General features: G+C 43.6%; 1 protein-coding gene across 1 annotated transcript in view; it reads left to right on the top strand.

Annotated features, from left to right (window-relative positions):
* The first annotated feature begins 6,452 nt into the window (after positions 1-6,452).
* Positions 6,453-23,225, top strand: part of pid1 (phosphotyrosine interaction domain containing 1) — a 40,081-nt gene continuing 23,308 nt past the window's right edge. The window contains exons 1-2 of the mRNA XM_007893959.2: positions 6,453-6,930; positions 21,680-21,826. Coding sequence (XP_007892150.1) covers positions 6,901-6,930; positions 21,680-21,826 — 177 coding nt within the window. The 5' untranslated portion in view covers positions 6,453-6,900. The remainder of the gene's footprint in view (positions 6,931-21,679; positions 21,827-23,225) is intronic.

The raw sequence follows: 23,225 nt of genomic DNA, 5'->3' as shown, positions 1-23,225 counted from the left end.
TGCTCTGAGGTCCTTGTGAGTTTTTGTTTAATATTCATAACGATGATGTTGCAGGCTGGATTAATTGTTCTCCCCGAAATCGTGCGTTTGAATCCAATCGGCTTGGCTGGCAGTGTGTGAACTCAAAAGCTCGCATCTAAACCAAACACAAATACTGTATCCATTATCACTGCCACTTTGCTAGGTTCAAAGCATTTGGTTATTTTGGCTGTGTCTTGGAGTCCCATAGTCTGCTCACTTCGCAAACAAGAAGACCCGGACTTCGATTCCCAGGCGGGGCAAAACCTTAGGCTTGTCTCCTTACTCCGCACACCTCTGTTTACCTAGCAGTAAGTATAAACCCGGTTGGTAGTTGATTGGCAGATCGTTTCTGGGGGTAATAATCCCTCAAAACAAAATTTGGGTCACTCAATCCATAACTGTTTGTGGGAGATTCTGATATGCCATTCATCTGGCCTTAGCTTTTAACACCATTTTGTCTAAACATACAGCTCATGTGCAAAACCCCATTGTCCAGCGCCTTGGGACGTCCTCCCGACTTGAAAGGCACTGTATAAATGCAATTTAACGTTATTCTTGTTATCATTCTTGCCTTGGAGGCTTAAGACTGGATGGAATTTTAGACTTTGGGTTACATGTTGAGGCTGAGCCTAACGAAAAAGAACCACAGAAGGAGACCATTTAGCCCATCAAGCCTGTTCCACCATTTGCTTAGATCATGGCAGATGTTTAAATCTCTTTTCCTCACTTTGTTGCATATCCCTTAATGCCTGCATTTTCCAAGTATTTCTCTGATTGTGTATTTTGCAAGCGAATGAGGCAGCCAATTTATACACATCAATGTCCCATAAAATGGCTATGAAGGGAATGAATGATTTTATCTGAGGGACTGTTGGCTAGGATAGTGGAGAGTTCTAGGGAAATAAAGACATTCAGGGTTATGTATGATAGAGTTGATTTCTTTAATGAGAAAACTTGCTGCTTGTACGAGGGGTTAGAGAATTGAGGGGTAAAGGAGAGGGCAATAGGAAGGGTGGGGTTTCGAACAGATGTACAGACTTGTTGGGCTGGATAAGGTATCATTCTATTACTCTATGTAAAAAGCAGAGAAAACTTCTAGAAACCCACTAAAGAGTACTCACTGGGGAAACTTGTTGGAAATAACAATAATAATATTTGCATTGAGATGTCCCAAAGCGCTTCACATGATATATTGTAAAATGGAGTGACTGTGTATTTTGTGAGCGAAACACGGCAGCCAGTTGAGCTTAGCAGTGTCCCACAAACAGCCATGGTGTGAGTGACCAATTTTATTGGAGCAATTGTTGGCCAGGATACCCGGAGAAAGAAACTCTCTTCTCTTTTTGAATAGTGCCATGAGATCTTTAACGTCCATCTGAACAGGCAGACAGGACCTCAGTTTAATGTCTCATTCAAAGGACGGCACCTCCAAATCGCAACACACCCCTGTATTAAGAGTATCAGCTTAGACTATGTGATTCCAGGTTCCAACAAGCAGCTTAAACACACAAGCTTCTTACTCAGAAGTGAGAGTGCTATCACTGTACCAGGCTGCCACACATTCACCACATTTAAGACCTCGGTTGCAGTGGTAGCACTAGTACACATGTGGGATAAAATTCAGCTCAGCAAATTGTTCCGATATGTCACTTTATTCTGGTTGTGGTTGATTTTTGCGGCAGAAAGCAAAGCATCTCTTTAAATGTCAGTGTGTCAGCATGGCTCCTGTTAGGAGATTGAGCAGTTTTATCTCTCTCTCTTATTGACAGCGCCTTCCATCATATTTTACAAATGCATAAGGATGAGAACAACAGCCAGATGTCTGGTGATGATAAACTCACTGTTTTGGTCACTAACCTCATGATATCTCTTCCATGTATCTGTGTCGGACTTGATTTCAGAATAGAGTCTCTTTAATAACAGATTTTCACTCCCCGAAGAACGGCCATTAATTCTGACATTCATTGCAGCAGATTTGTGTGGAAATAATGAGGCCTTTTGGTCATGTTTTAAAAGAGATGGGCTTCTTTCTTAAAGGTACATTTTCTATTGAACCTTAACTCCTCCTGCATTCCGATGATCTTCTACATTTCCCACGTCGTAAGCTCAATGTTTTCACAGAGTAACCATTTTTTTACATGAATTTAAAACCTATTATGTTAGGGCTCTGCCAGAACACACACACACAGACAAATATAAACAACTATATTTGTACACAGTAAATTAACTTGTGCATGCACACATACATGAACACTGAACAACAACAACTTGCATTTATATAGCGCCCTTCATGCAGGGTAGCGTCTCGGAGCGCTTAACAGTGGTGGAGCCTAATGACAAGCCTGGGGGAGGGTTGGGTGGGTGTGACTATGAGCATGGTTGAAGAGGAAGGTTGTCAGGCGTGATCTGAAAATAGGGAAGGAGGGGGCAAGGCAGAGGGATTAAGGTAGAGAGTTCCAAAGGTTTGGGGCATAATGGCTGAAAGCATAGCTCCCTGCACACCTGTAGACACACTTAAAAGCATGGCCGCTGATGGTGGAGTGGAGGGGACGAAGGACAAGCAGGAGCTTTGTTGAGCAGAACGGAGGTGGCGGGTAGTGGTGTGGGGAGTAAGCGGGTCAGAGAGGTAGGGAGGTGCCTGGGCATGAAAGGGTTTGTAGACAAGTGTGAGGATCTTGAAGTTGATAGGTTCTGTGATAAGGAGCCAGCGGAGCCTGACGAGGACTGGTGTGATGGTGCTATGGATTTTAGAGTGCGTAAGTATATTCACGCACAACACACATACATGCACACGTATGCACACTTGAGCACAGACATATTCTTCAGCAGAGATATCTGAACAGCATTCAGGGTCAGGAACCCTGCCTGATTGTTTCTAATCTTTAGCCCTGGGACACTGAGACAGATTGCAACAGACCTACCATTGCTCAAGGTGAGATCTGCTGATATAGCACAGACCAGGCCTCAACATGATTGTTTACTGGCCTGTGAAGCTCACATTTGAGAATTACCATGAGGTCAGCTAGTAAACACTCATTGGTAACAAACCAGCCTTTTCAAATACAAGAAGTCAGCAGGAAAAGAGGATATAACTTTAGTGCGGGAATCCCAAACCACTAGGCGGTGCTCTTGCACATGATCAAAAAGGCAAAGGAAGGACTGATACAACTGAGTCGTTTTTCAGTCAAATTAAAAACAACGTATTTCATGCACCTTGGAATAAAAATATAAACGTTAATGCGTTAATTGCAGTAAATATCGCTCCTGCCTCCTTTTTATTGAGCACGCGCAAGACCCAGCAACAATTGGTTGGTTGGAGATCCCCGTTTTTGTGTTTCAGGGGGTCATTTCAGAATGGGCACTAAGGAGTGTAGTCACTGGGCAGTGGTAGAGGCCAGGATACTGGGACTTGTTTAAGAAACAGCTTGATGCTGTAACAGCAAGAAATAGTCAGATGCATCAAGACACTAGAACAAAAGGACACAGGTTTAGAGTTGCACAGGGCAATTTCAGGACAGACCCAGGAAGTAATTTATTTACCCAGAGGATAATTAATGACTGGAACAGGTTTCCAGGAAGGTTGGTTGAGACCAGGACACTGGACTTATTCAAAAGCAGCTTGATACTGTGATGGAGGGACAATAGGGGATACTTTGGAAGGATGATATCTGATGGCCAAAGGGACTTTTTCATCTGGACCGATCTTGTGAGATCAGCAAATTTATACTTAATTGGAACCAGCTCGCCTTCTAGAAGTGTGAATAAGGACTCAGCAGACAATCCCAGAAACTATCGATTCAGAATGGGTCGTCCTCATGGCATCAAGTAGGACAGGACACCGTGAACGCAGTCCTTAGAAGACAAAGCCCTCAACAGCAACGGCACAGAAGATCAAATCGCAAACTCAATCTCCTGTACACCACCAGACATTGCCTGTTCAAGACAATAGAGAGCTCGGATACCCCCACTCACCCCGCCCCATTGGATAAATTAAGTATTGATCCTTAAACCAAGTCCATGTCCACATGTATATTACGGGTGAGTAGCTGCCATTACAAGAATTTTCTGAGTTAGAATCATTGGCCTGAAGACCACTGGGGATTGGAGAAAGGGGTGGGGTGGATTGGGTGGTATGGAAGTTCACATTATACAAAGTCTCAGGGACACATCTCATTGTGTGACATAAGATTGCCAACAAAAGACGCAAATTCTCAAATGGGCACCAGATGGCAGCCAAACACCAGCCAAATCAAGTTTTAACAGATGGGATTTTCTCACTCTTAATTTGATTTGAGTTATTTTCAATCTTTAAACCATCTTCTTTGCTATGGCCAGGACTGGGAAGCAGGCTTTGTTTTTAGATGTGTCTGCAATGTTTCACATGTATCTGGTTTGTTTTAAAAAAACTTATTTTTGATGCCTCACTCTTAGGAAATAACCACAACTCCATCTGTTTCAAATCAGGTTGGCAAACTACAACTAAACTACCACTACAACTTGCATTTACATAGCATCCCTCATGCAGGGCAGTATCCCAGAGTGCTTGATCTGTGTCAATCTGGACATTTCCCTGGCTGTGACAGGTTCTGCCTCTTTGCACAGTGCAAATCTCTTGTAGGGCAGTGCCTAAGAGTGCCCTCAGGTCTCAGATAAGCTCTGTGAGCCTCTCACTGAGAGAGGCATCTCGCCACACCTTCTCACTTTGAGACACAGTCGTCAACAACTCACATTTATATAGTGCCGTTCACGCAGGGTAGAACCCGGAGCTCTTGTCTCAACCACAGCATTCGTTTTATCGAGCCTGATACAAATATTCCGTAACGCAATATTATCGTGTTGTGGTTTCTCTTTCCTGTGATGGGAATGTTTTGAGAAGGTGTAAATATAGATTCTATATGTATTTCAAGAAATATAGATTTTGTTTTCAAAATGTTTCACATCGTCCAGAATTTGGCAAAAACAGTTTTTAAAAACGAAAAGGCTGGATTTAAGATTTTGCCAAATTCCAACTGCTCTGAAGTGGTAATTCAATAGAGTAAATCTAGACCCAGGTGGAATTTCTTGCCCAGTTGTTATTTAAACTTGTTTAAACAGTGATTTCCAATTGAGGGACCAGAGTGGAGTTGCAGGTGCCAGTGATTGATGATAGAGCATCATTAACCCAGCCAGCATCTTGCAGTGACTTTGCTAATTCACTTCACTCGTCCTGTCACATACGCACACACTATCCCCCACTCCCCCTGACGTCAGCTCACACTTACACAAAGGGTTTAACAACCGAGTGAAATGGAAGGAACAAAAAACAAAGATGTTCACAACTGGGAGAGAGACACAGAGAGAAGGGAGAGGCAGGGAGGGGGAGAGAGAAACAGAAAAAAAATGTTTTATTGTTATTAGAAACCTTCCCTTGTATCTGGGTGGTATCATTTTGATGTCTGTGGAGAACGTTGCAGGGACTAATCGCCTCGTAATTCAGGTTTATTGATCTGCGGGGAGTTGATCTGGAACTTGCACATTTCCCTGCCCTGTGTTCTGTACAGATACACTGGCACTCAGCACGCCAGCGGCAGACTTCGTCAACACAAGCATTAAAGCCAACTTTTGTTTTACTCCAGGGAGCTTCATATGGCAACATCATAACACTCGCATTTGGTACAGTGGCTTTAACATCTCAAAGTGCTTCTTGGGGGTTCTGCAGTGAAGTGTATCTGTGATCAAACACAGCAGCCAATTTGTGCAAAGCAACGCCACCGGGAGAATATCTTTCTCTCCTCAAATAGCGGCGCAGGATAATAATAATAATAATAACAATCCTTGTCTTTGATATATTGCTTTTTTACGTCGTTGAGACATCTCAAAGCGCTTCACAAGATATACACACTGTAGACTGGATTTGGAATGACATTGTCTAACCTGACATTCCAACGCAGTATTGCATTGTCGGAGGTTCTGTCCTTTAGATGAGGCCCTAAACCGAGTTCCTGTCTACCTGTTGAGGTGGACATTAAAAATCCCATGGTATTATTCGAGAAGAGAAGGGAGGTTGTCTCTCCCGGCGTCCTGGGCAACAACCACCCCCCCCCCCCCCAACCCGCCCCGAAGATAAAATTGGTCACTTTCTCTCATTGCTGTTTGTGGGACATTGCTGCGGGGTTCCACCCATAAATTACACAGTCACTCCACTTTACAGTATGTCCTGTGAAGCACTTTGAGACATCTCGACGACGTGAAAAGGCGCTACATTAACTGCAAGGATTATCATCATTATAATTGCGGCGCGGGACTGGCTGCCGTGTTCCGCCCGCAAGATACGCAGTCACTCCACTTTACAGTGAATCCTGCGATGCGCTTTGGGAGGTCTCCACGACGTGATAAGACGCTGCATCAAACAGCAAGAATTATTATTGCTATTATCATTAATAAACGGGTGGGGTGGTTGGGAAGCAACAAGCAATTGCAGGCGTGAAGTTTCTAAGCCCTATTCAAATTTAGGAAAAAGGTCAGGCAGGAATTGGCAAATATGGGGAGCAGATGTCTGTGTATGTGTGTGTGATGGGGGCAATTTCTCCCCTCCCCAGGCATGTGTGGGGTGGGAGTGAGTGAGTGAGTGAGTGAGTGAGTTGGAGAGGGAAGCGAATGGGAAGCGAGGTCTGGCTGGTTTGGATCTCTGCAGCAGCAGCAGCAGCAGCAGAGAGAGAGGAGACAGACAGAGAGAGAGAGAGCAGTGAAGGTTTCAGCTGATTCTCCAGCCTGTTTGAGCCCCATGTGAACCGACCCCCCCACCCCCCACCATCCCCACCAGTGGGCAATTGCTTGAGATTTGCAGCTCTCCCCACTTTGCAAGAGAAAGCCCAAGCCACAGCCATCCAGGGTGCAGAGATGTGGCAGCCTGCAAGCGAGAGACTGCAGGTAAGACACCCTCTCTCTCTCTCTCTCTCTCCCCTTTACACTCACACCCACCCTCCTCTCAGCTCCTCGCTTCCCCTGCCTTGCATTAACCCTCAACTGGGGGTGGTGGTGGTGGTGGGGTGGGGGGGAGATCGAGGTGCTGACAGCCCCACATCATAGGCTCGTTCCTTGTTTCTTCATCGCAAGCCACTGAACCCTGCAGTCAGACAGACCCCCAGTTAGACACAGCAACACAGAGAGACGCAGAGGAACATACATGCATACACATACATACATATACATACATACAGAGAGAGAGAGAGAGAGAGGGTTGCAATTATTGTCTCCACCAACCAACAAAATAAACCCTTTTGTGTTGCAATTTCTCCCCCAACCTCAGATTGTAATATGCAATTTGCAATTTTATTTGCAGTTCTCAAGTCCTTGTGTAGGCACTGTGTCTGTGTGAGGTGTGTGTCACAGGCTCAGTGATATACACACACACATACACACACATACATACATACATACGTACGTATGTACTGTGTGTCTGTGTGTGTGCGCGTGTGTGTTACAGGCTGAATGATATACATACACTGTGGTCTCCAATTCCTGCCCTGGAATGTGTTACAGTACAATACAGATTTACATTTATCTATAGCGCCTAGTGTGTCCGCAGGACGTCCCAAGACTAAGAACCCTATCCACTCCACATACAGTCTGCACACTGACCCTGTTGTCTGCCTTATCAGGTCTGACCAGCCGGTCTCTTGTGGTTCTTAGGAATGAGGCTGTGCTCGAAAATAACCTTTTTTTAAGGTGTGTGTGATGTGTGTGTGGGGGGGGTGGAGTGGGGTAAGCAATTATTTTGGGGATGGACTGGCTTGGATGAGATAGCGTTGTATAAACCCGTCAGGTCCAGGGCAATCCGAGATTTGGAGGTTTACTGCAGATTGTAGTGACTGTGCATTTTGTAAGTTGAACAATGGCTGCTGCCAATTTGCTCGCGACAGTGTCCCACAAACAGCCAGGGGAAGTGAATGACCAATTGTATGTGAGGGATTGTTAGCCAGGAGACTCGTGAACAGATACTACAGTGCGTCCTTTTGATCTGATTGTAGTTGATGGACTTGGCTTTCAGGAAGCCTGGCTCCTACTATAAGGTTTGAGCAGCCTGTTCAGGTCTGTGAAGCGGGCGTATGGACGGGAAGTAGGTTGTTGCGAAATATCCTGCAACATTGATTGAGATCTTTATTGGCTCTTGCAAACCAGTGCCTAATACTTTCGGGAATTGGATAAGCAGGATGCTCCTCCCGACGTGAAAGGCGCTCTATAAATGGAATCTTGTTGTTGTTGTTGATGCATCCCTTCAGGGGGAGAGTGTGCATTCCAACAATCTATCTCTGGAATTTCCAAGTGTAGGTGGGATGCATGGAATTCTGGTTTGGATCCTCTTAAGCACGGTGATGGGTTTCCGCATGTGTCAGACACCTGGCTGACCCCCTCCTTCCCCCCCCCCCCCCAAAACAAAAATTATTGAGATCTCAAGGGACTAAAGGGTATCAAGAGCTTCTGCATGTGACCTTCCCCTCGTCCTCTCTTTCTCTCTCTCTCCCTCTCTCCTCTTTCAGTAAATTTGAGCCAGGTTTTTAGTGATTCACTGAACAAGGATGCTCAGTGTGCAGGGCCTGAGGAATCGCCAAGGGAACCGAACACAGCTCTGAAACAGCAACGTTTACTTGTCGTTCATGTGGGATGTACGCCTCAAAGCGCTTCAGAGAGACAATAGGGAGCACCGAGCTGGGAAGTGAGGAAGCAGACTTGGCAGTGTAGGAGAATTTGTGGGGCAAGTACATTATTGCAGCCAAAACTCCGCAACAATAAGAGGGGAGAGCTCCAGCACTCTTAGCCATAATCTTCCTTGTTTGTGTCTGGAAGGAGCAGTAATGTATAGAGTGTTGGTCAAAGAGATAGGCTTTTAAGAAGGATTTGAAGTCAGCCCACAAAGGAGAAAGGCAAAGGGATTTGAGGAGGGAAATTTATGAATGGACTTGGCGAGGATTCCCTTCACAAGCTGGGATAGGATGCCAGCCTGACTTAATATTCAAGTTCTGTTATTTAGAGCTCCAGGTGGGAAAGAATATGACTGAGAGCTGGGGGTGCGTCTACATATGTGTGTGTGTCTGTCTGTGAGTGTGCCTATGTATGTATGTGTGTGTGTGTGAGCATACAAGTGTTTATTTCTGCATGTTAGGCATGAGGGGGGAGACAAAAGAAGAAGATATGGAGAGCCCAGCGTCTAACTTGCGGAAACCCATCGCCAGCTTAATAGAATCCAAACCAGACTGAGAATTCCACTTAACAGATTCAGTTCTCCCATTGAATCAGTTATGAGACGTCGCATTGTTACCTCAACATGTTTGTTTTTCAACTGATAAATGAATGTAATATTGGGTGCAGGTTTTTTAATATGAAGTCTCCTTAAAGACGCATTGCAATGTCTTAACCAAAGCATTGCACGTTAGCGAAGGTAGGGGGTTCCATTGAGAGACTCATCCTCCCTCCTTTTCATACGCTAACAATAAACCAGAATTTTCCAGTCCATCCCAGCCTCGTCAAATGTAACCTCCCTCTTTTTAGTACATTATTCCCATGTAGAACTCCACTTGGATTTGAGGGGATTTAAGTTTGGCTTAACATGTGCCATTGATGTAAAAAATGTAAAGTCAAAATTTCACACATGTTTGCAATCTGGTAGGATTGCACTGTTGAGATAGGAATGACCCACAGGGAGACTGGTTACGAAACAAGGCTTGGCAGAGCTGCTATATATTTTTTTGAGTAATTCTTTTTGTCACTGACCGTCAGTGAATGAGGCTCTAGTTACTGAAAGGCGGCTGCTCCCTGCCAAATGTTGCATTGTAGGTCACTCTGGGCAGGAAGATTTCAGGGCCTGAGGCCATTGACAGTGTGAGGAAACGCTCTGGGCTGACACAACTCGTCTATCATCTGGTTTTGGCTTCAGGCTCATCTTCACCTCCCCTCAGCGGGCTCTGGCCTGTTCCATGTCCCCACCTGGCCCGCTCCACCATCAGCATTCGGGCTTTCAGCCTCTCTGCCTCCACCCTTTGGAACCATCCCACAGTCCCTTCTCCTCGACCCCTCCCTTGCCTCCTTCAAGGCACATCTCGAGACCCCTTTGACCTGCACCTTTGGTCACCCTCCTACCCCTAACCCCCTGCCCAGTATTTTTCTCTGTCTGTCAGAGCAACAATTGTTTAATGGTCTCCTGTTTACAACAAGCTGAGGGAGTAAAAGGAAAGGTATAGGAACAGGAGTAGACAATTCAGCCCCTCGAGCCTCTTCCGTCATTCTATTAGATCATGGCTGATCTATACCTCGGCTCCAATAACCTGCCTTTGCTCCATATTCCTTGATACCTTTACCTAACAAAGGACTAGAGGGGCGGGCAGTGTAGAAAAATTTGTGGGACAATTACATTATTGCAGCTAAAACTCCGCAACAATAGAGGGGAGAGCTCCAGCACTTTTAGTCGTAATCTTCCTTGCTTGTGGCTGGAAGAAGCAGTATTGTATAGTCATGTCTTTCAAAGCTAAGTCTATTACCCCACAAACAACTTAGTTGTAAAACGCGTGACAGGTTTAATGAGTGAGTGTCTGACAGCATCAGCCAAGCCGCCGAGAGGAAAACGAGGAGACATTGTGGTAATTCCCACAAGGAAAGCTTTCACTTGGAAAGCAAATGAAAGGTGTTGTTTTTTTTGTCTACACTCGCTCAGAGATTTCATCAGCTCGTCTACAGTGAGGTCACAGCCAGTGTTTGTCTTCCGGTCTCTCTCTCTCTGACTGTACCTCTCAATTCAACTCTTGAACCATTTTAAATGCCTTATAAACGACTAAATTACAGCGGATGACACATAAGGATAACTATACTACACATGCTGACACAGTAAAACTGAAAATAATCAACATCAGAGCGGGTTATGAGATAGAATCTGGACCCCGCTCTCGGCAGGGCACAGATTAGACTGTGTAGTGACTGTATATTGGAGGCAGCAACAACAGCATCTTGCATTTAAATAGCGACCTTCACGCAGAATACAGTATCAAAGCAAATATGGCAGTCAATTTTCTTTTACACAACAATGTCCCACAAACTGCCATGAAGTGGAAGATCAATTCTGCATCGGGTGGGGGTTGGGGGGGATGTGGGTTGTTGGCCAGGATTTTGGGAGGAGCTCTTTCTCTTTTTGAGTAGTGCCATGGCCTTTAACATCCACATGAAAGGCAGGTTGGTCCTCGGTTTAATGTCTTATCTGAAGGACAGCACCTCTAACAATCTAGCACTGTGTTGAAGTGTCATCTTGGACGTGAGTTAAACGGCCTACTAACTATTATGCTACTAACTCAGCTAGACTAATAGCTAGGTTGAAGTCCATGTCAGGCCTTTGAACTGACAGTCTAAGCTGACACTCCAATGTACTGAAAAAGGTGCCATCCTTTGGATAATAATAATAATCCTTGCATTTGATATAGCGCTTTTCACGTCTTCTCGACATCTCAAAGCGCTTCACAGAATAGACTATAAAGTGAATTGACCGTATATTTGTGGGCGAAACGCGGCAGCCAATTGCGCACAGCAGTCTCCCACAAACAGTGGTGGATTGAAACTGACCAATTTATTATTGTTTTTGGTTTTGGAGGGATTATTATTAGGCTCTGTGTGGAGTAAGGAAACTTGCTCAAGGTTTCACCCTGCTGGGAATTGAACCCAGGCATTTCGCTTGCAAGGCGAGTGCTCTAACCACTGAACTTCAGGACTCCACATTAAACCAAGGTCCTATCTATGCCTGTTTGGTGTACGTTAAAGATCCCAGGCACTATTCAACAACATCAACAACTTGTACTTATATAGTGCCCTTCTCAAGTGGTAGCGACTTGGAGCTCAAAAACAGAGGAGAGTTTCTTTTGGGGTCCTGGACAACAATCCCCAATATAAAACTGATCATTCATTTCATGGCTGTTTATGGGACATTGCTGTTCATTTGGGAAATTGGCTGCCTTGTTAGTCTACAAATGCAGATTCACCACACTTTACGGCTGTGAAGTGCCTTGAGATGTCTTGATGAGACTCGATAGCAATTCCTTTCTCTCTCTCTTCACAGTATGATGTTGAGAAGATTTCTCCCATGCTATAGGATTCACTTAGCCCTAAGTCCAGGTTTGCAAATGTTCTATATCTCAATGTCCTGTACTTGCCTTCTTTCATGTTAGACTTTGGGGCAAAGATTCACAGCAATATCACATAACAACAGCAGTTTACATTTATATTGCACATTCACGTTGGGAGGATATCTCAAAGAACTTCACACAGCTTGAGGGGAGCCCAGGATTGAGGGGGAAGAGTTGGAGGATGGAGCAAGATAACTGAAAGCACGGTTGAAAAGATAGGTCATAAAGCAGATTTTGAAGACAGGGAGGAAGGGATGCAAAGTGGAGGGTCTCCAGGATAGAGTTCTAGTGGAGACATTGTTGTTCATGTTCAGATATTTAACTGTTTGGTATTTCTGAATCATTCATCATTCTTTCCTATTAAAATCCACAAATATTTTGTGACTTGCTGAGATCCTTTGACCCACAGTCTAACATGAACGAGGGCAAGTACGGAACATTGATGTAGAATGGCTGACAGTTTGCCAACCTCAATGGTGTAATGGATTGCACAGGGGACATGAAGCAGGCCAGTATCTGCTGAGTGAAGGGGTGCTCAGACACGCAGGAGGTTGGAGAGGTAGGGATGAGTGCTCTGCTCTGTTTCTAGCAGCCAGCTCCAGAGAGACACGAAGAAGAACAAAATCCTAGATAATGTGAAAAATAAATAATTGGAAAGTTTCTCTAGAAATGCTTTTTTTCTGGAAAAATCGTCTGGAACTTGTTGAAACTGGCTATAGTTTGCAAAACTTCTGGCATTTGAACAATTTGGGATTCTGCTGCAGAACAAACATTTGCCAAGCAGGTTTCATAATCTATCTTTGATTTATTCAAACTTTAACAACAACTCAAACAAGAATAGCACAGTGAGACACCATTGGCTTCATGGGCAGCCTTTCCGTATACAAACATGCTGGTCAAGACAACCACAGAAACTATGGTGCTCAGACACCAAAAATAGCCACAAATGAAGGTTATAGTGTTTTCAGATCTGGGTTTACTGCGCAACAAGGATGAAACCCAATACTAATTGGGACCAATGTGCCTAATGGGTACCAGAGAACACAAAGCCATCACACCTTCTACCCCACAATGGAACCCTTTCCATTGGATTGTTAGAATTATAGCACCTTATCACATCTTCGAGATGTCTCAAAGCACTTCGCAAGAATATGTAGAGCAGCAACCAATAATGAAATACGTTTTTTTTAAAAATGTAATAAATTCATTCCTTTTTTGCCAAAAATATGAGCCGCACTTTTCTTTTTGTAAAAAAAACACTTTTACAGCTGTGTAAATAAGTCTGTTTTACGAGGGTATGTTAAATGTATTGTGTGCTGCAGAGGAATAACATCTGGGAAAATATGGAGTAAGGATCTAGGTCACTGGCTCTGAAGTTTTCACTTGAGTTCTGTGCAAAGAAGAATTAAGAACAATAATAATTCTTGTACTTGATGTTGCACCTTTCACATTGGGAGGACATCTCAAAGCGCTTCACAGGATTTACTATAAAGTGCAGTGGCTGTGCAATTTTGATTGGGGGCTTGTTGGCCCGGATACCGGGAGAAAATTCCTTCTCTTTTTGAATAGTGCCAAGGTATCTTTAACATCCACCTGAACAGACAGGCGGGGCCTCGGTTTAACGTCTCAACAGAAGGACAGCAACCCCAGCAATGCAGCACACCCCCAGGCTGCATTGGAGTGTCAGCCAAGACTACATTAGCTCAAAGTCCTGATGTGCATCATGAACCCATAACCTTTGAATCAATGGCGAGAGTGTTACCAACTGAGCCAGGCTGACACTTGCAAGAAATGTCTAGGCATCTCAGAGTGCCCTATGTACACAATTACCCACTTGAATTCACATTGCACAGCAATTTGCTTCAGTGAAAGGCTGATACTTCAATGCAGTGTTGGGGGAATGTTGCATTGTCGGTGCTACTGTCTTTCAAATGAGATGTTAAACCGAGGTTCCGTCTGCCTGTTCAGGTGGACATTAAAGATCCTGTGGCACTATTTGTACAGAGAAGAGAGTTTCTCCTGGTATCCTGGCCAACAATCCTCCAATTCATATTGGTTGTTTACTTCATGGCTGTTTGTGCACTTTAGAGTGAAATTCTGTGAAGTGCTTTGAGACATTTTGACGATGTGACAAGGTACTGCATCAAATGCAAGGATTATTACTTTAACAAATGCAAATATTATTATTATCTTATAATATCCTAAAAGGTAGCATTGATGTTGAGAAAGCATTTAATACTTTCCTCATCTATGTCTGCATCCAGTCACTGCCTCTCCCTCACTTGGTAAATAGGCTACAGTGTTTGAGACACATTATCGAAAAAGGATTTGGATGTATTCTCAATTCATCTGACTGTGGACAGAGATGGCTTTGAGGTTAGAGAATGATTTAGAAAAAACAATCAGAGATGGCTGGCTGAATAGTTTGTTCTGTTCTGAGATTATAACATTCAATTCATCGTCTCGCTGTTTTCATATTCAGTATTTAGACGCCAATAATATTGCAAAACATGCTCATGGTGTGGAAAGCAAGGGGATTGGGTGGATTTTCTTCAGGAAATGATGTCCAGGACTCTTATTAGTGCTGTTGAATTGTTAATCTGCTCGGGACAGACATGCTAAGACTTTATTTAACAAGGCAAATGTTTAGACATTTTTACGGAGCCAGATGTTTACAATTGAAACGTCTACAAGCAAGGACCCCAAATAAAAAAAATGCTTGAGGGCATCAATTTTGTCTTGTATGCTTGTTGTTTTCAGCCATTATTTCCTCTTCTTGCACAAAAGTGGTATCTCCCGAGCATAGTTATCCAGCTGGGCTATAAAAAGATGTCTGTGACCTTTGCTTTGCAAACCGATCAGACCCACGTTATTCTTTTATGTCTAAGCCAAAATTCTGGTGCAGGTTTCGGAAAATAGCATGATCCCTGCACAGCGCAGAAATCCTTTTAAGGAGAGACGATACTGTCACCACTGTAAACCAAAGCTTGTTGCAAGCTAGACGTCACCACAAATTATAAATTGAGTTAAACACTTAATTTGTTTTACAAAAATATATCATTAGAATAAATTCTCAACCCAACAATTAAAACTAAGACACTAAAGACCTAAAACACCAAGTCTGGAAGTTCAAGCCCACCACACTATGGTTATCAGCCCGGCTCAGGTGAAAGCACTCTCGTCTCTTGAATTAGAAGGTTGTAGGTTCAAGCCCCAAGTCAGGTCTTTGAGTGCATGGTCTGGACTGACACTCCAGTTTAGTTCTAGGGTAGAGCTGCATTGTCAAAGTTACTGTCACTCAGATCAGCCTTTAAAACAAAGTCCCCTCTGCTTGTTCAGGTGGATTTTAAAGATCCCAACGTACTCTTTGAAAAGTTTCTCCCGGTGTCCTGGCCAACAAATCCTCCAAATAAAATTGGTTATTTCCTTTCATGGCTGTTTGAGGGACAATGCTGTGCATAAATTGCCTGCTGTGTTTGCCTACAAAATTCACAGTCACTAAAGATAACAGTAAATCCAGTGAAGCACTTTGAGACATTCTCCCAGCTTGAATGGCACTATATCAAAAGCAAGGATTATTATTGTTTATTGTGATTAAAATGCCTCTGCTCTTTAGCGTCTCTGACTCCTCCCCCACCCCCCCAAAAAATAATAATGCCTCTAAAAGGAGCAAAGTGATCTACTGGGTTAAGATTTCTTCACCTCTGGACCTGAATTCAGTTTCAGCTCATACCATCACCTCTCTGACATCTCAGGAGATCTGCATGGAATGAGCAGTTTCAACATAGTTCCTCGTGGACAAAATTAGGAAAGCATTCAATGTTCTGCTGTTAATAACCCTTTCCTTTAGTACAGAAAAAGTGAACTGGTTTCAGTGAGTTACAGAGGCTTATTTAAACAGACAGAACGCAATAAATGTATGTTGGCTTATTTCCCATCGTAACAAGACAGTCAGCATTTGAAACTCTACACATTACACCCTATTGTTTGTCATATGTTCCTAATTGTAAGGTGAAGACATTTAATAAATTGGATACCGAACTTCAAAGACGCGTGGTAACAAGCGATCTCTCTCAGATACTTTGTCACAGAAAAAAATAGTTGCTTTGAAATCTCGCCGGATTGTGTGCTGTTGCAAGTCAGGCAAGCCACATCTGGAACCAACATGTTCCTCAGAGAGTTGTTTTCCTTGTGAAGCTTTGGGAGTGGGCTGTGATAGTCACAAGGAGATGCAGTAAATGAGGGGAAAATCCCTGACATTGTCATAGCGTCCAATCCAGTCATTGTGAGAAAATGGCCTACTTCGGATCATCAGGACATCTAATGTCTTCTTGTACACTGCACCTGTGCACTGAAAGTGATGTCAACAGCACAGCATACCGGAAGTGACATAAGCCGTGACCTGATGACCAAGAAGTTTGTCATTTTATTGTGCCTCTTTATGGACCCAGGTGACCATGTTATGAAGGTAGTGTAGAGATAGAAATGGAAAGAAAGGTCCAAAGATGCTGAAGAGAGAGAGNAAAAAAGATGAACAAAGAGAGAAAGACAGTAAAAAAGGAAAAGGAGCAGCATGGTACCTGTGTGACCATCTAACTCTTGATGGAAACATTTTTAGCTGATGCTGTGGTCTGGCTGGCTGTCCCAATGAATGTGATTAATTGTCTCTACTGTACTAAGACTGTACTATATCTTGGTCTCACAGGCTGAGACCGGGTGGAATTTTGGGCCTCTCATAATCTTCATGACGACAATGGCACAGCTGTTTACACTGACAATACAGAAATCATGGCCAAGACTTCATATTATTTGAATAAGAGAGAATTGAGCAAAATAAGTGCCAATTTGCTTTGCAATCAATGGAGAAGAGAAAGTACAAATGGCTCTCTGAGCAATTGACCAACAACTACTGCTAAGGCGTACAGAGAATTCCTTTTAGAAAGTTCTAAAAGTCACACAAAAAAAATTAAAGTTAAAAGTTTGCGCCTATTTCAGGCAAATACATTTCCCTTTTAAAGAGTTGAACCAAAGGAAGAGATTTACTTTCCAACTAGAATTTCATAACTTCAAATGCCAAAGGTTCCTTTTTGCCAAAACGAGTGTGTGTTCATTTAAAAATCAAATACAATTAAAGTAAAATAATTCTTGCATTTGATATAGCGTCTTATCATGTCATTGAGACATCTGAAAGCGCTTCACAAAATATACTGTAAAGTGAATTGGATGTACATTTTATGGGCGAAACGCAGCAGTCAATTGCACACAGCAGTGTCCCACAAACAACCATGGATTGAGTGACCAAATTATTATTATTTTTTGAGGGATTATTAAAAGTGATCCGCCAATCAAATAACAACCGGGTTCCTAATGACCGCTAGGTAAACAGAGGCGTGTGAAGTAAGGAAACTTACTTAAGGTTTCACCCTGCCGAGAATCGAACCCAGGTATCTCATCATTATAATAATAATAATCCTTGCATTTGATATAGCGCCTTATCGCGTCTTCAAAGCGCTTCACAGAATATACTGTAAAGTGAATCGACTGTATATTTGGTGGGCGAATCCTTTTTATATCAAAACAATTCTATACCACTTCTTTTTCATTGCTTGTTACACTGAAAGAAATCCCTTTGAGTTTTCTAATGGAGTGACGTAACCACATTCCTCCCGGCGCCCAGGGAAGCGACCGGTACAGTAAAAGGCTGCTTATTGTTTGCAGAATGCCTCAGTGCACTGGGCTGGCGCCAAAGATATGATTGAATGTTTCCACGCCTCGCTTTCAGCACCCTCCACAAAGGAGTGCTCTCTGGGTGCCCTCCAGGGAAGCTTTCATTTTCATGCTGATTGTCTTTCCAATTTTTTTTTTATTCGGTAACAATTAGGTGTTTCATTAAAATCCAATGTTACACGTGATTGGAAAAGTCTAACAGAGGAGACCCTCAGGAAACACTACGTGAGGCTGGGCAATTATATTCATTTGCTCAATTTCCCCCGTTCCCCTTCTCCTCTGTGATATTTCTTTTGACACTGATCAATCACTAAAGTCACAGGATCACAGCAATGCACCAGGTATTATGTGGGAGTCTGTTCTCTATTCCTCGTTTGTTCCCAGATGACAACAATTTTAACACGATCATAAAACTTTTTTTCTTGGTCAGCTCAGTGTTTGGCACATGCGCAAACTCATCATCGTGCTGTCCATTTCCAAACCAAATTGAGAATTCCATGCATCCCACCTACATATGGAAATCCGAGAGATAGGTTGTTGAAATGGAATGTGCATCCTCCTCACCTAATTCCGGAAAGTATTAGCCCCAGGTTGGCAAGAGCCAAGTCAATCGACAGATCGCTTTCCGGGGTTACTAATTCCTCCCCCCCCAAAAAAATGTGGTAACTCAATCCGGGACATTGTTGCGTGCAATTGGCAGCCGAGTTTCACCGTTTGAAGTGAGTGACCAATTTTATTTGGGGGCTGTCAATTCACTTTGCAATATATTGTGTGAAGCGTTTTTAGTCATCTCAATGATATAAGGTGTAATATAAAATGCAAGGATTATAACTATTATTATTCTACAGTAGTATACAATACCGCAGGAGTCCTCGAAGGGTTAATCCTCACACTGAGCGCATTCCAGCCCAGGCCACCATGGTCCTCAGGGTGTGACTCATACAATGGCACAGTCACCCAGGGCTCATGGAACACAACAGGGCCATTTCTGTCAGCTGTTTGAGGTCAGAATTTCCAAATAAAACTCACACAATCTAAAAGCCGAGACACCTTCTGAGAAAACGCAAGCTCATCACTGTGCCAGATGGAAGTGTTTGTGACCAGACTTCAGTCCAGCTGTGCTCACTCCTCAGACAAACACTGCGCATAGCAAACTAAACGGGCCGGGAACATGGGATGCGAAAGAGGGAAGATGTGAGGAGAACGACGGGAACACAGGAGGGAAGAAGTCACCCAGGCCTCCACAGACAGAAACCTTTTCTCCTGGTGTCCTGGTCAACAGATAAAATAGGTCATTCACTTTGTGGCTGTTTGTGGGACATTACTGTGCCCAAATTGGCTGCTGTATCCATCGACAAATACACGGTCACTACACTTTACAGTAAATTCCGTGAAAGGCTTTGAGATGTGTTGGTGATGTGATAAGGCACTGTATCAAATGCAAGGATTATTGTATGATAACAGCTGATCCATTATTCAGTTGTCTCTGGACTAACAACACTGAATGAATTATTTTGTTCATGTAACTGTGTGTGCACTGGAATCACAGCCACCTTTGGGCATAGTATTGATCTCACCCGGTACACAGTGCATTCAGTGTCACGTACTCCCTGAGTGAACCGTGCCATCAGTGGTGGGTTACTGAGTTTGGAACCCATCCTGCGCTCAGCTCATAAATAATCAGCTTCATATCACTTCACTCCTCCACCCCCCGGCACAGTTCTGCATGAGAATCCTGATCCTCTGCTAATGGGGTTAGTAAGGGGGAAGGTAAAAATACAGCATCTGGTTTCCATGGCAAAACATCGGCATTGCGTCTTGCAGTGGTGGGTGCTGACTGCCAGTCAAAAAATGCAGGTCACAGACTGGTTGGGAGCTCTTCAGTTCCGCAACCAGCTTGGCTCTGAAGCTACCCCTACACAGCATTGAGACCTGAGCCCTGGTGTAGCCTTGATGGATTGGAGAGAACTGGGTTCCTCTCACCTCATAAATATCTGTTCAAAGATCCATTAACCAGGCCCAGGTGTGTGCTCTGCATCAAAGAGGCTCCGGCAGCTGTAGGCTGGTTTACATTGCCTGGAGCTCCATCCCCAAGGCTATGTTTTTACCCAACTCCTTCATGAGGCCACAGAGATTGATCAGGCAGGTTGCGTAATTAATAATAATACTTGCATTTGATGTAGCATCTAACCATGGGCACTTTTATGTTTTGGACTCCTGAACAATCCTGAAGATCTGACCCCGAGCGTGATTTTGGTTCGTTTCACACACACACCATACCCAGCCAGCTGAGTGGGGGGCGGGGGGGGGCATCTAGACTTAGGTTTTTCTCTTTGAATTTCAGAGTTTGCAAAATTCTGCAGATTTCTTAATTCTGGAGTCGGTTTCTCTGTGCACCTTTTAAGGCCACGTCTTTCCGGCGTGACAGGCGCGATAAATAAAAGCGTCTTGGAGCACTTTTAGGTGAGATGTCAAGTATTTTGTGGCCAAAATGTGGCAGCCAAATGCGCATAGCAGAATAGCGCATTTGTGCTAAGATTGAGTCATATTGCTTGGGAATGTCCCTTTGTTACATAGAACAATTTTAATGTGACTTTTGCTGGAGTCAGCTTAAATCTATAAATTTCAGCGAGGGGAATTTGAGAACGCTTGAAATTCCCAAGGCAGATGGGAGCCTTTTTTTAAACTCTGACTCGGTGTATGTTCCTCTTTTGCCTCGTTTTGCCTTTTGAATAAAAAATTCTGCTGGACCTCGTGCTTATGAAGCCACAGGAAGTCGCTGACATTTTGGCCTGTTTCCAAGCTTCCATATGGTCCTATAATTACAGTTTATAATATGCACGTTTCAGGCTTCACAAGACTGCACGGTGTGATGTTAAAATGGACCAGAGAAGTTTATTAGTCAGAGGATTCTTAGGAATTTATAACATCTTTTAGATCCACAGGATCCTGTAGGGCATAATAAAAAAAAACTTAGGATTTATAAGTACCCTTATAATTTTCATCTGCATATTTTTCCAGCATGACTTCTTTTAATACAAACTCCTATAAGAGCTTAAAGCTGCAAATTATTAGTTCAACGGTTCACACAGGTGTGTCCATCCACATCACAAACTCTTTATCAAAAGTGTTTAACACAGGCAGTGCGATTAACAGCTGGATCCAGTTACCAGGAAAGGAGGTTGAGGCCAGGACTCTGGACTCTGTTAGCAAACTCCTTCTTGCTGTGAATGAGGACAGTAGAGTGGGTATTCTAAAAGGTAGAGGTTAAAGAGACTTATTCATTCAAACCTCTGTTCTAAGGTTGTAAGTTGCTCAATGTTAAGTAGTTCATCAGTAGTTGAGCTCCAGACTTGGAACAAGACTTGTCCATCAGCCCAACCTTGAAAGCAAGGTTTAAAATGAGTCTTCAAAAGATCTGAGCATGCGCAACACAAACAACAACTTGGATTTGTATAGCACCCTTCACACAGGATAGAGTCTCGGAGTATTTAATAGTGCTTAATAGTGCCTGATGCCGAGTGAGTGGAAGGGAGGAGGTAATTGTAAGCTCGGTCCAAGAGGAAGGTCTTCAGACGCGATCTAAAAAAGGGGAAGTTGGGGCAAGGCAGGAGATTGAGGGACAGTACCAAAGTTTAGGGTGTAGTGGTTGAAAGTATAGCCGCTGATGGTGGAGCAGAAGGATCAGGGTCTAGCAGGAGGCTGGAGCCAGCCAAGCGGAGACGGTGGGTAGTGGACTACAACCATTTAATTCTTGTGTCCAGGATTTGACTCTTCCTTTTCTGTTGCAGCACTTTCAGACCATGTTAAAGATGAAGCTGAATGTTCTGACCCTCCGCAAGGAGCCGTTACCGCCTGTCATCTTCCACGAACCGGAGGCCATTGAACTGTCACCCACAGCTCCTCTGATGAATGGCCAGACTCACACTGAACGCAAGGTCTGTCTCAGGCTCTTCAACTTATCGCATGGGCAGGGAGGAGCTTGCCGGTATCTTGTGGGAGGGGGAGGTCAAAGTAATTTTGAGCTATTTACAGCTAGCAATGAGGGGTTAAAATGCGTTATTGGTGTCATTAGTCATTAATTATCTGCCCATGTCACTGACCCGTTGGAATTTCACTCTTGACACAGCCTCAGGTTGGGTTCAATATTGCAGATCTCTTGTGAATTTTGTTTGGAAAAATGTAGTTTAGACACTGATATGTCACTGGTCAGGTTGGAACCTGCTCCTTTGCACTATCTGCCTTCAAAGTGACTTCTGGACAGAACTCCAGGGTCCAACATAGTCCATTACTAAGGCCAGAAAATCTATCAGATCTTCACTGTAAAGAACCACTTAGTCTTCAGATGGTTCAGAATTGTGGAAAAATGTTCCTTTGGAAGTCAGTCTTCCACAGCACTTCAAAAGGAACTTAAGGCTGAACATAAGAATTTTCCACAATTGTGCACAGTCTCTTAAGTTTTAAGACAAAATGGCCTTAATGGTTAAGATTAGGTGGAATTTGGGGCCTCTGGTCTCTCTGGGGCATTGTAAAGGTGTGTGATTGTTGAACCCCTTTTGGCATTGCCTGCAGAGTGTTACAGATATGAAGTGACTTGTTACAGCGGCATTCAAAGCTGCATGAAGAGCGTTCTCTGAGGAGGGGTATCAGCAGGAGGTCTCAGTACTTCCACATATCACCCTCCGCTGTGGTTGTGAAAATTCTTCTTAAAATTTAATTTGCCAACATTTCCAATTTAACATCTCCCGAGATCGAAATCTGGGCATTTGTGCTTAGCCTGAAAGAAATGGTGGGAGTCGAAGCGGTTGTTAATGGGAGAAATTCCCGGTTGTCAGAGTTAATTTGTGCAAAATGATCATCATTACTGGTAGGTTTTGTTTTTAGCAATAAGTGGCAAGTAAACGTTTGCATATTGCCTGCACTCTAGAAGCTATGCAGATGAAAGATCAAAACATTTTGTTACTTAAAGAGGAGACAAAGCGTGTTAGAACAATGGGTTTCGCCTCTTGGTCCTGAGTTTGAAACCATTTTTCTCTTTCCTCTCCCCTCTGTCCACTGAAATGTTCTTTCTGTCTCTCTTGGCTGCCAAAGTATTCAGTGAAATGAGATGAGCCAGGGTCACAGCAACGCAAGGGAGACTGCCAGGCCGTAGCGGCAGTGCAGAGAACAGCGAGGATGATCCCCAGTGTGAGAGGAATGAGCTATGAGCATCGATCAGACATGCTAGGACTCTTCAGACTTGAAAGGAGATGTCTTAGACTGGATCTTGTAGAGGTGTGCATAAAATTATCAATGGCATTTAGAAAGTGAATCCAAAACAAAACTTTCAGATGCACT

This window comes from Callorhinchus milii, unplaced genomic scaffold, assembly GCF_018977255.1.
Source record: "Callorhinchus milii isolate IMCB2004 unplaced genomic scaffold, IMCB_Cmil_1.0 Scaffold11, whole genome shotgun sequence".
NCBI lineage: Eukaryota > Metazoa > Chordata > Chondrichthyes > Chimaeriformes > Callorhinchidae > Callorhinchus > Callorhinchus milii.
Note: the sequence above shows the minus strand (reverse complement) of the source record. Positions and strands in the feature narration are given on the sequence as shown.